This window comes from Aotus nancymaae, unplaced genomic scaffold (genome assembly GCF_030222135.1).
Source record: "Aotus nancymaae isolate 86718 unplaced genomic scaffold, 86718_ANA_hifiasm-v0.15.2.pri h1tg000059l, whole genome shotgun sequence".
NCBI lineage: Eukaryota > Metazoa > Chordata > Mammalia > Primates > Aotidae > Aotus > Aotus nancymaae.
In genome coordinates, this window is record NW_026988473.1 from 40,378,756 (window position 1) to 40,390,913 (window position 12,158).

Below are 12,158 nucleotides of genomic sequence, written 5' to 3' on the forward strand. Positions count from 1 at the left end.
GATCCCATTTATCTCCTATTTCCTACTTCTGATCATATTTCCAGAGAGTAGTCACGGAAACAGATGGATTAGGGACACAAGCCATCAACCGAAATCCTTGGCTCTACCTCTGGTGAAAAGCCAGGTGGAAGAGGAGATTACAAAGATCAGACAGAGCTAAGCTTTGGGATTAGCTGAGGATGCCAATTATCCATCTTCCCTGATTTGACTGATAACCAGGAGTTGTCTTAAAGCAACATATGCAAGTTTTATTTCTTGAAGAAAATAGAATAGCCACTATTTTTCACAGAAAATATCTCTCGTCACTTTGAAAATCAAAGCAGGCCATGTTTATCAATTGCATATTAGAGACAGCAATATGAATTAATCCTATCTGTGTTTAGTCATAAGAAATAAGTTGACTAAGAGCCATTAGTAACTTAAAAAAGAAAATTTAATCAGAATGATGAGAGGGTCACACTAAACTGGCTTTTTAGCTTGCTTCCAATACAAGTCATTGACAACCAAAATGACTAAATCCCTAACGTCTCTATCACTAGACCTCGCCACCCATCCAAGATAACACAAAATGAGTGAGAAGTGTACAGAATGAATGAGGACACTGTAGCTACTAGTGAAACAGGATGCCATCAGCACAAATGGGGCCCAGAGGCCACTGGTCAACTCCAGCTCAACTTGGGATATTCCTGCACTGAAGACAAGGGATAGCAAATCTCAGAGCTCTGCAGCCTTGAAAGCAGAGCTAAAAAACTGGATGGAGAGTGAGGGGTGGAATTTTTCTAGGAAAGTAGAAAACACCACCGCACACAATTCAATTAACTCTTTGGGATTATGAATATATGAAGAAACACTGCAATGGAGACCGATTCTATTAAACTTGCTATTTGAGGTACAAGCCTCAGTTTAGAACTATTTGCTAACTTCTAACATTGATATTAGGTAACTTTTATTTATAGGACGTGGTCAAAAAGTTTTCAAAGAGAGGGTTGCTTTGATGCTATCCTAAGCAATTATGTAAATAAATAGATAACGATTATGGCTAAAGATGGGACAACTAGCGATATGCTCAAAAAAATATTTTGGATCTAACTAAGAAGAAACCACTTAAGAATAACTTTGCTCTAGTACCTGAAACTTTGTGGCCAACACATAATGAGGAAGAAATGACACATATATGAAATGAAAGATGAGTACTTTATGAAAAGTCTCATGAAAGAGAAAAAAATACAAGGTGGTAGGGATGTTATAGATTCTAGTGTTTTGCTGAGCACCATATTGATTTTAGTAAAAATCTATCCACAAACCATTTCCTGGGATCTACTCCCAAAGGGCTATATTCCACACATAGTAGCTGGGCTGGGCTTCATCTGGGGGGATGCACCAGCCAGTTCTGCAACTGACTCTGTCTGTGAGTTCCCAGGAAAGCGTCTGGGTGTGCACTCACCCAGTTCTTCCTCTTCTTCTTCTTTGAGTCACTCTCTATGTTGCTGCCCACGCTGGAGTGGCTGGTGGCGCTGTTGATGCTGGAGACGCTGTCTGAGGAGTGCTGCCTGCGGATGCGGAGGTCTGCAGACTGGGCAGTGCCATTTCCTAGAGACCAAGGCAGCGTGTATCAGTGCCTGTCAACCTGAGCCCTGTTCTTTATCTCAGGATTTTGCCACTTAAGCAAAACCCACCCACCCGTGGACTACTAGACTGTGTTCCACTAGTAGTGTGTTCCACTTAGACATCACCTCTGTTTCCTGCAGCTGTTTCTTCTTGAATAGGTGGGTGCATTGCCCTCTTTGGTCAATTAAATGAGGTCTATCTCTCCCCACTTTACACAACAGAAGTCAAGGGAGGTGTAGGGAGAATTTCCCCAACACCAGCGGTTAAGCTTCAGATAGGTGCGGAAATCTGCTTGTGAATCGCAGCAGTCGCCACCTTCATTGTTAGCCCCCTTCCTGTCCTGCTCACCAGGCACCTGCCACAGTGGCCTTCTTGCAGACCTTTGGAAGTGATATGCCTGCCTCATCTAGGGCCTTTCCATGTGCTATCCCTCTACCTGGATGTTCTTTTCCCTTCACTCCATCCAGCCAACTCTTTTGCAAATCCTTCCCATTTCAAAGCTATCATCACTTTTTCAGGAGGCCCAATAGATGAAAGAACACTGATATGGAAAATGTGTGATATTTGACATAAAGTGTGCAGATAGTTTTCCTCATTAGAACAGAACTACACCTAAAGGCTGATCTTTGAGAACACTGATTGGAGGATCAGACTGATTCATCAGGTTCTAGCCCCACTTCAGTTTCTCCCTAATCCCTGACCTTAAAAAGTGACTATTGGCTGGGTGTAGTGGCTCACGTCTGTAATCCCAGCACTTTGGGAGGCCAAGGTAGGCAGATCACTTGAGGAGTTTAGACCAGTCTGGCCAACATGGTGAAACACTGTTTCTACTAAAAATACAAAAACTAGCCAGGCATGGTGGTGTGCGCCTGCAGTCCCAGCTACTCAGGAGGCTGAGGCAGGAGAATCACTGGAACGTGGGAGGTGGAGGTTGCAGTGAGTCGAGATTGTGCCATTACACTCCAGCCTGGGCGACACAGTGAGACTCCATCTCAAAAAAAAAAGAAAATGACTCTCATCTATGAACCCTAGTGTCCTCATCAGTACAATGAGAAAAGAACAGAATCACACTCACAAGATTATTGTAGAAAGAAAACCAAATAATTAAAACACTGAAACACTTAGCACTGCACTTAGAACACAGTAAGTGTTCCATAAATGCTAGCTATCCATATTACTACTATGATTGCTACACTGTTAATATTATTATTATGAGAGCTAACTCACCTGCACTCCTACATTACCCCAAGATACACAAGGATAAAGTAATTTACTTAGAAATATTTTCCTGGGCTGGATGCAGTGGCTCATGCCTGTAATCCCAGCACTTTGGGAGGCTGGGGTGGGTGGATCACTTAAGACCAGGAGTTCAAGACCAGCCTGGCCAACATGGCGAAACCTTGTCTCCACTAAGAATACATAAATTAGCCAGGTGTGATGGTGCATGCCTGTAATCTCAGCTACTTGGGAGGCTGAGGCAGGAGAATTGCTTTAACCCTGGAAGCGGAGGTTGCAGTGAGCCAAGATTGCACCGCTGCACTCCAGCCTGGGTGACAAAGCAAGACGCTGTCTCAGAAAAAAGAAAAGAAAAGAAAAGAAATGTTTTCCTGGACAAATAAGGAAGGAACTCAGTTCAGCTTATCCCACATATCAGCACGTAAATATCAGAGTGCTAGTGAAATGAAGGGTTGTAAAACACTTTAACGTTCTGGCAATAGAAACACGTTTTCTTCCATTTTTCAGATATATCAGAGAAGAGGATGAACTACCATAGCCATCTTCATGGAGGCCAGAAGTGACTCGATTAAGGTGTTTGCCTTCCAGGCCCTGCCCACCTGACATGGAGCTGAATTATGTAGACACCTGTCCTCTAGCAGGGAGGTTGCATCATATGATGGCAGGGGAGGGCTCCTAAGGGCAGGTAGGTCTTCTGGCTAAAGGCAGTTTCCCTCACTTTACCTTTGCAGTTGAGCTCAGGTGTGTTAATTACTCCATTAATGGCAGCCTGGGCAGCTGCGTTCTGTTTCTTTAGCAGCTCAATGGTTTTTCTTAACTCATTCAGTTCTGAATCCTGGGGAACAGAAAGAATTATTTGTCAGCCTTAAATCATTTTGTACAGAGTTCAACTGAACTATAACTTACAGAGGAGGGGAGTGAATGAAGTAGCTGAACCAAACCTTTCAGATGGATCAAGGGGCATGAACAAACACATAAGAGTAGGGTTATAACTACAAGATCTATCATTGATGCCATTATCACTCAACCTGTCATATTTTCACTCAACAGACTGGACTCCTTACAATTAAACTTTAACAGTTCAAGAAGTACATTAACATCGGCACAATGATCTGAAATGAAATACAATGATCTGAAATGAAAGAACAGAATTTTCAGGTCTGTTGTTGTCTCCAAGGGGGTGGTGGCAGTGGTGGTAGTGGTGTAAAAGTACCCTTTCTGCCTTACCTTCTGCTCAGCTGTCATGGTCAGACTCTGGAGCCTGATTGTCATGTTACCAAGACTCTGTTCAAAGGCTGCCACAAGGTGAGCCTGGAGGGGAAGACACAGCCTCAGTTATATTACCTTACAAGGCAAGAGTGCTTAGAAGGTGCTGGCTCTGAACGATGGAAATCCTGTGGGTCCACTTGATCTAGGCTACTCCTTCAGCCTCCTCTTGAATCCCACTCCCTACCCTCTTTGGGATCTGGTCACTCCAGTCTTTCACTTGCTCAAACACCCAGTGCTCCTTCTCACCTTGGGACCTTTGCAAAAATCTTTTCCCCTCTACCTGAAATGCTCTTCCTCTCACACCTTTCTCCCATTCCTTGCCTAATATTTTTTCCCTGTCTAAAAGCACTCTCAGCTCATACCTTCACGACACGCTCATATGCACTCTCATAAGCAAACTGTACTTCTGACTACACTTTGAGATATCACAGTTAAAAATACATGCAGTCTTATAACTGTTCGTGTATGTCTGTCTTCTTTACTACAGTGCAGGATGATCTTCTGTTCACCAAGTGCTAAGCTCACAGCAGAGGCTCATATTAAGCATGTTAGTAGAATGAAAAAACAAAATGGTTGGCACAGTTCGCTTGTGATAATCCTGGTTAATAAAAAGCCACTGAAAGGCCCATCTGCTACCTCCTCGGAGAAAGGTTTCCCAGTTCCTCCAGGGAGTCACCACCTTCCCACAGGCTTTCACGTACTTTTATACACTTCTGTTAGAGTATGACGTAAGATGTACCATTATTTTATATTTCTAAGAATTTCTAAAAATGCTTCGAGTTATAAGTAAAATAGCATCCAATTTTCAGGGATGTTAAACTACAAAAAAAGAAAGAGTGTATATCTAAGACTTGGGAAATGTGCATTTTCATGACTGCCACTTTCTCTACAACTGTTTTCAAGGGTAAGAGGTAACTTTGTGTCCCAACACTAAACTTTCACCTGCAACACAGAGTAGTAGGTGATACATTAGTTGACTGAATGAGAATCCTGGTAGTGTTATTAAAACCAAGAATAAAGAATGGGTGCTTTTTCAAAGAGTCATGCTAAGGAATTTCCAGCAATAGACTGAAGAATCTATTTGGGAGCTAGGATCTTCTAACCTCCAATCTCTACTTGTATAAATGGAATAATGGCATGTCCAAGAGTGAGAGGCATTTGGGCAGCAGACAAGACAGATCACCAGACTATGCACTTGATGAGGGCTGACACCATGTCTATCTTGCTCCTCACCGTATCCACACTGCTGGTACAAAAACAGCCACTCGATCATGTATGTTGGATGAGTGATTAAAGGATTGAGAAGAAAAACACTTAGATGCAGGAGGCAGTGTAGCACAGGGGAAGGGAACAGGATTCAGAGTTAGAGGTCTTCAGCTCTCCCTGTAGTTCCTTTTGATTGCCCATAACACTGAGCAAATCACCTAATCCTACTGGCCTCAGCTTCATCTATGAAATTGTACCAATATCTATTTTCCTACCAGGGTTATTTTCAGTGCTAAATGAAACAAAACTGGTGAAAATGGTCTATGAACAGTTCAGGAACTGCAAAACACAGGAATGCATGGACACCTGTGGGGGAAGAAAGGGGTTTGGGAATGATAAAGTGACAAGAGAAACTATGAGAGGAGTGAGAGTACCTGAGAACACAGGTGTAGGGATGGGAGTAGAAACACAGTGAGCTACAAGACGGATGAGGGGGCAGAGGATGCATGGGAGGATCTTGGGAGAGGTAAGATTTCATCATGCTGTAAAATTTGAGAGGAAGAGATGACTGACGCACACAGTGAGGAATGAACGCTGGATAAGCGGGGTGAGGGGGTGGGGGGATGGGAAGAAGCTTTGGCTGTGCGCTGTGAGGAGGCGCAGTGACATTTCAATGTAAGGAGAGATGTGAGGGGTGAAGAGAGGCCTGTTTTAGACTTCATCAAACAGGGATGGTGGAGGCTACGACATCTCTAGAATCAACCGCTGGCAGGGAGCATTTCTACTTGCAGTAGAAATGTTTTTTTTTTTTGAGATGGAGTTTCGCTCTTGTTACCCAGGCTGGAGTGCAATGGCGCGATCTCGGCTCACCACAACCTCCGCCTCCTGGGTTCAGGCAATTCTCCTGCCTCAGCCTCCTGAGTAGCTGGGATTACAGGCACGCGCCACAATGCCCAGTTAATTTTTTGTATTTTTAGTAGAGATGGGGTTTCACCATGTTGACCAGGATGGTCTCGATCTCTTGACCTCATGATCCACCCGCCTCGGCCTCCCAAAGTGCTGGGATTACAGGCGTGAGCCACTGCGCCCGGCCCTGCAGTAGAAATGTTAAGTGGAATAGTCAGTTTCTCTCTGATTGCACTTCCTCTCTCTATTAAAAATGGAGACAGTGGCCCTGAATTTTAAAATCAAGAGATATGCTTTAGTTTGCCCTGGAGAGTATGGCAAAACTAAAGCCAGTCAATTCAATATAGTTACATAATTGACAAAGGAAACAGGCCAGGGCCTGGATGTCTAAAAGAACATTTGCTATCCCTGTAGTGCAAAGGAATGAAAAAGTTAAATGTAAATGATTGGATTTCCATTGATTTCAGCTCTGCATTTGATTGTCACCCATGATTCCAGTTATGTACATTCCTATTTTCTATTCAATTAAAAATAAAAACAAAAACCTAACCCCATGCAGACGGCTATTGAGAAGGTGTTTTTGCAAGCTTAAAAAGAAACCATATTTGCTCTGGAGATCCAGAGGATCCCATTTTTCTGGTAAGCAAAAGGGCCTTTGTGTCATTAGCCCAACTATGAAAATACAGGCTGCGGAGGCCGTTCCAAGCCTGCTTCAGAGCCACACAACAGCCTACTCATCAAGCGCCATGCTCACATTCCCAGGGAAAACAAACACAAGTGGTATAAAAACACTCAGAGAAGGTGGCTTTGAGTAGTTTGTCCTGGAAAAACAAACACAGCTTGGTTTGCCAGAAAGATGGCAGACAATAAAACACGTTCGCCCTTCCAGTGGTGTGCGGCAAGACTAAATATTTACTTTCAAACAATACTGGATTCACTGCCTTTTATGAGGAACAAAACACTCTTCTGGAATAATATAAGGGATCTCACTCTGACTCTTCTAGAACAGAGCAGAGTTCCAAATGGCCCAAGGTGAGGCTCAAATGGCAGCACAAGGTCACTGGAGCAATTAACCCAAGGTCACTAGACAGTAAGTTAACGACTATTTGTTGACTTGTAAAGGTAACAATTGGCATCTGTAACTCTTAACAGGAGAGTAGCTCAGAATCACTGTGGTTTGACAAGGGTTTGCTGTCAAACCACACGTCTGGATTACACCCAGAAGACCCTGACTTGCTGGGTCTAGAGTTTGTTCTGGATTCAAATCTACACATTTGATTATCCAGATGAAGAATCTGCCCATGGAATAGAACCTACCTATAGAACACTGTTTTTCTGAATAGGACCTACACCTCAGAATTAAGTTCTCATGTCAGATTTTAAAGTTCTTTTGATAGCATTAGTGGTGGTAGAAGAGGTAAAGAAGATAAAAGATTACAAAACACATTGTGGTGTCCTATGTTAAAGTTTTTTTTTTTTAAAATCATGATTTCCAGAAAAGAAAGAGAACTTAGGAGACTACATATTAATGGGGGCAACAAGCAGTTACTGAGCTCATAGCTAAGGTCAAGCACTGTACTAGGTACTTCGTATGCCGACCTTAGAGATAAATGGTTCCCTTGAGTAAACTAAGGCTCAAGCTTGGAATACCATGGCAAAAACTCCAGGGAAATGACTAATGTGGAGGACTGACTCAGTTGTCTAGTGAAAGGAAGGCAGCATTTTGAAGTTGGTTTCCATTTTAATGACATGCTGAGGTCATGCAGGTTGCTTTCTATGTGGTTTGAACACATTTATCAATGGGCTCAGCCTGGGTGGTGAACTCCTGGGCAGCAAGCCTTGCCTCAGAGGCATCTCAGTACCTCTTGATGCCTCAGGCTCTGTCTGCTGAGCTTCAGCCTTCACCTGGTCACAGCTCTGCAGCAGGGCTCCTATACAGACAGGGCTGATGGGGATGGGGGATGAGGGACCTCTGCCTCTACTCTGATCTTCTATCCAAAGTGCAAACCAGGCCATCCACTGCTTACTTAAAACTCACTGAGAGGTCTCTACTAACTTCAGGAGGAAGCCCGGATGCTCACTCCAACAGCTCAGACACTATGATCTGACCCCTTGCCTTTCTTCGATGCCTTCTTCCTCCCTACTTGTCTTCTCTCCACCCTTACGTCTCCTACACATCTAAGCCACAGATACTAATTACATCAACCTACTAAGAGTTCGAAATACACCAAGATCTTTCTCCTTAACCTTTGTGCAAATTATTCTCTTTGGTTAGAATGCTGTCCTCCCTATGCATTCTCCCTTACATAGCATCCATTAGATGTCACCTCCTCCAGGAAGTCCTTCCTGCCTGCCTTTTTAAAAAAAATTTTCTTATTTTCAATATCTGATGAGTTGTCCCCTTTTTCATCCCTCACCAAGAGTAAGCGAGGTGCTCCCCCTAGATATTCCCACTACCATCTCCTCCCTTTATCTTAACAGTTATCATGTTAGAGCAAAATTGTTTGTTTTGTCTCTCTGCTGTCCCAGAAACTGAATGTTAAGACATCAGTCACTGTGCTTGCTCTGCTGCTGAACCCACGGGCCCAGGGAACAGCTGGTGCTCAAACCATTGTTGAATTGGCAACATCTCCTGAACACATAATCATGTGTATTGTAATGACAGAGCAGCTACCTACATATTGGGAAGCCCTACATTTCTTTTCTTCCCCCTTCTTTCCTTTTTGCTTTTGATTTTTCTCCCTTAAAATCAAAATTTTCAGAAAGAGGAAGATAAATTAACATTTTAATAAGCACTTCATATATTGCAAACATAGACCATGGGCCAATACTGAGAGGTAAACACTATCACCCTCGTTACATAGGTGAGCACATGCAGGCTGAGATTCAAGAACTTACCCAAAGTCACAGAGCCAGTAAGTATCCAAACTGACATTCACACCCATGATGCCAAAGCCTGTGACTTTTTCTTTACGATGTGCTACTTCTGTTTGTTCAGCACAGGAGGACTTGAGGCTGCTCAGAAGGAAAGGATGGGGCTTCCTGTCCCGATGCTACCGCCCTATGTCTGTACTTACATTTGCTGTCAGCTGGGTTGTCAAAGCTGAAACTTTCTCCTGGGAGGCATCCAGTTCCCGCCGCAGTTTGCGAATCTAAAGATGACAAGGGAGAGGGTTACATGCTTTGGGAGTCCATTTCCAGGGTGAGCAGGGTCAAATAATTAACAATAGCGAAAGAGGAAATCCAACCAGCAAGCTCTTCCTTACCTCTGACTGGCATTTTTCTTCCGGCTGTAAAGAAAACATAAAGGAAATTAGACCAGTTAAGGAACAAAGAATAGTGCAGTCCAGCCCACCAGGAATACCATATTCAGATAATTGCAGTAGTCTGGAAGATTTATTAGTTTATTTTCTGGTATATTTCTCTGGATAAACTGGTTCAATTAAATTGACCCATCAGAAAGGCCAAATACAAACAGCATATTATTTTCAAAAATTAGGGAGAATGAGAATACCACTCCACATTTCAGTTGTGTGGAGCCACCCTGCTCCCCAGGCGGGGATGGTGATAGGTAAGGTGTGCAGGAGAAGGTATGTGATGAGAAGGCCATGAGTCAGATTTAGTAAATAAAAATACAGGAGGCCTAGTTAAAGTTGAATAGCTTTAAAAAAAAAGTCTAGGGCCAGGCACAGTAGCTCATGCCTGAAATCCCAGCACTTTGGGAGGATGAGGTTGGTGGATCACTTGAGGTCAGGAGTTGAAGACCAGGCTGGCCAACATGGTGAAATCTACCTCTACTAAAAATACAAAAATAATTGGCTGGGAGTGGTGGCATGCACCTGTAATCCCAGCTACTTGGGAGGCTGAGGCAGGAGAATGGCTTTAACCTGGGAGCTGGAGGTTGCAGGGAGCTGAGATCATGCCACTGCACTCTAGCCTGGGTAACAGAGGCTACCCATCTCAAAAAAAAAAAAAAAAAAAAGCGTCTAATTTTGTTACTAAAAAAAAATTTTGTTGTTAATCTAAATTTCGAATTTAATTGAGTGTTTTGTATTTTCTCTGGCAACCCTATCTAGGGAGCAAGGAAGACTGCTCTTGGGCTAATTCTGCCCCATTTTCTGCCCTCCTCTCACTTCCCTAGGTCACTGCAGTGGGAGAATGGGAGCAGCAGGATAGAAAGACCTCAAAGTGAGGGGGGTTTGGGAGCCCCTATTGGCCATCCAGTAACTCCACAGGCTGTGAGAATAAATGTGGCCTTTATCTTCATGCTGCCCCATTCAAGGACCCCAATTACCTGTGACCCTGTGGAGTAAGGGTGAACTCTGTTACCCCTCTTACTGGCTTCCCTCTTTGCTCCTTCCATGCTGGCTCTGTGTCTGTGGTGACAAAGGTACCAGCCAGCCAGAAACTATAAGACCCTGTCTCCTCCCATAGGGGGAGCCCACATGGGTTGGGGAACCTACTGCAGGAGGAACCTTTCTTTCCCTGTCCTCTAGTTCCCACAGGGGCTCATAACAAAGAACCTACCCAGTTCCTGGAAATGCTGATTGTTCTGACCTCTCCACCTATCACTCTAATTTCTCCAGGAAGGGAAGAGTGACTTGGGAACGAGGTAGGTGAGTGAACATCAGTAAGAACTCTATTTTGTCCTTGGGTCTTCCCTAAGTGTCCTGATCCAATTTTATTAGGGATAAGCTCATTATTTTTCAAAAATCAGCATCCGACCCTGATGTTGACGTCTCCATGAGTTCACAATACAAAATGGGTATAATTCATTAGAACTTGCAGAGCCCATATCCATCAGCTGGAATAGGTGGGCAGCTGCTTCCTGTCTGATCCCCCTTCACCCTGTGCTCCCCATTGTCCTCCCTTCCTGATCCTGCCCACAAGTCCCCTCCTCTAGGATGGCTCCTAATAGCAGCAACCAATTTTTAAATACACAGAGCCAAGTCATTTAATCCTTGCAGAAACTCCATTAGGTAGGTTTGTTTGTATTCCTTCCAAGGTTCAGAAGGGTTAAGTGTCTTGCCTAAAGTCTCACTTAACAACCTCCTTATCTAAGAAATGCTTTCAGGAGAAGGTTGGAAGATATCCTTAGAGCTCACTCTTCCCTCCCAGATACTATTCATTCATCTTTGTCTGTCTGTCCATCCATCCTCACTACCACCACCTATCAAATATTTACTGACTTCCTACTATGTGCCAGGCACTGTTTTTAAGAACCTGTGATAAAGCTGTGAACACGACCAAGTCCCCGACTTTTTGTTGCCTGCATTCTGATAATAACAGCTAGCATTTATTGAATGCTTACCATCTGCCAGAGACAGTTTCAAGTATTTTACGTTCATTATTCATCTAATCCTTATGACAACTCTTTGAGGAGGTACTAATACTATTGCTTTCTGTTTTGCATATGAGGAAACTGAGGCACAGAAAAGTTCAATAATTTGTCCATGGTCATAGCCGGTAAGTGGCAGAGTTGGGACTGAATCTAAAGTAGTAGTCTGGCTCCAGAGCCTACGCATATTCTCCTGCACTTTTACTATAGCTACATTCTCCTGGAGGCTTTCTAGAAATAAGCTCCCTGAGTTCAATCCAAAGGGTACAAGTTAATGGTGAAATGTAACCACCATTTAACATTTGGAAGGTTGGTGGAGGCCTGTTAGCAGGCTTAACCATCCACATAGGACCAGACCTACTTTGAAACACTTCCACTGACAGACCCTGCCTAACAGCCCTTCCCCATGCCTCTGCCACTGTCCGTCACTGTGCCCACCTGTCTCTGGGATTGGGCCCCTATTATCAACAGCAGCCTAGAGAAAGCATGTGCTTTATATCTTGCTCCAGTTGCTGCTGTCCCACACATCTGGGAACACTATGTGATGCTGTTAGCTGCCATCCATTCAGCAGCTTTCCTGGGAACTCAAGTGCTC

General features: G+C 43.7%; 1 protein-coding gene across 4 annotated transcripts in view; it reads right to left on the bottom strand.

Moving 5' to 3' along the window:
* NAV2 (neuron navigator 2) overlaps positions 1 to 12,158 on the bottom strand; it is a 769,613-nt gene that overhangs the window by 38,998 nt on the left and 718,457 nt on the right. For all 4 annotated transcript variants that reach the window (XM_012456498.2, XM_012456497.2, XM_012456499.2 and 1 more), the window contains 5 exons: positions 9,492 to 9,515; positions 9,303 to 9,377; positions 4,072 to 4,155; positions 3,568 to 3,679; positions 1,445 to 1,590 (listed from right to left, as the gene is read on the bottom strand). In XM_012456498.2, coding sequence (XP_012311921.2) covers positions 1,445 to 1,590; positions 3,568 to 3,679; positions 4,072 to 4,155; positions 9,303 to 9,377; positions 9,492 to 9,515 — 441 coding nt within the window. The remainder of the gene's footprint in view (positions 1 to 1,444; positions 1,591 to 3,567; positions 3,680 to 4,071; positions 4,156 to 9,302; positions 9,378 to 9,491; positions 9,516 to 12,158) is intronic.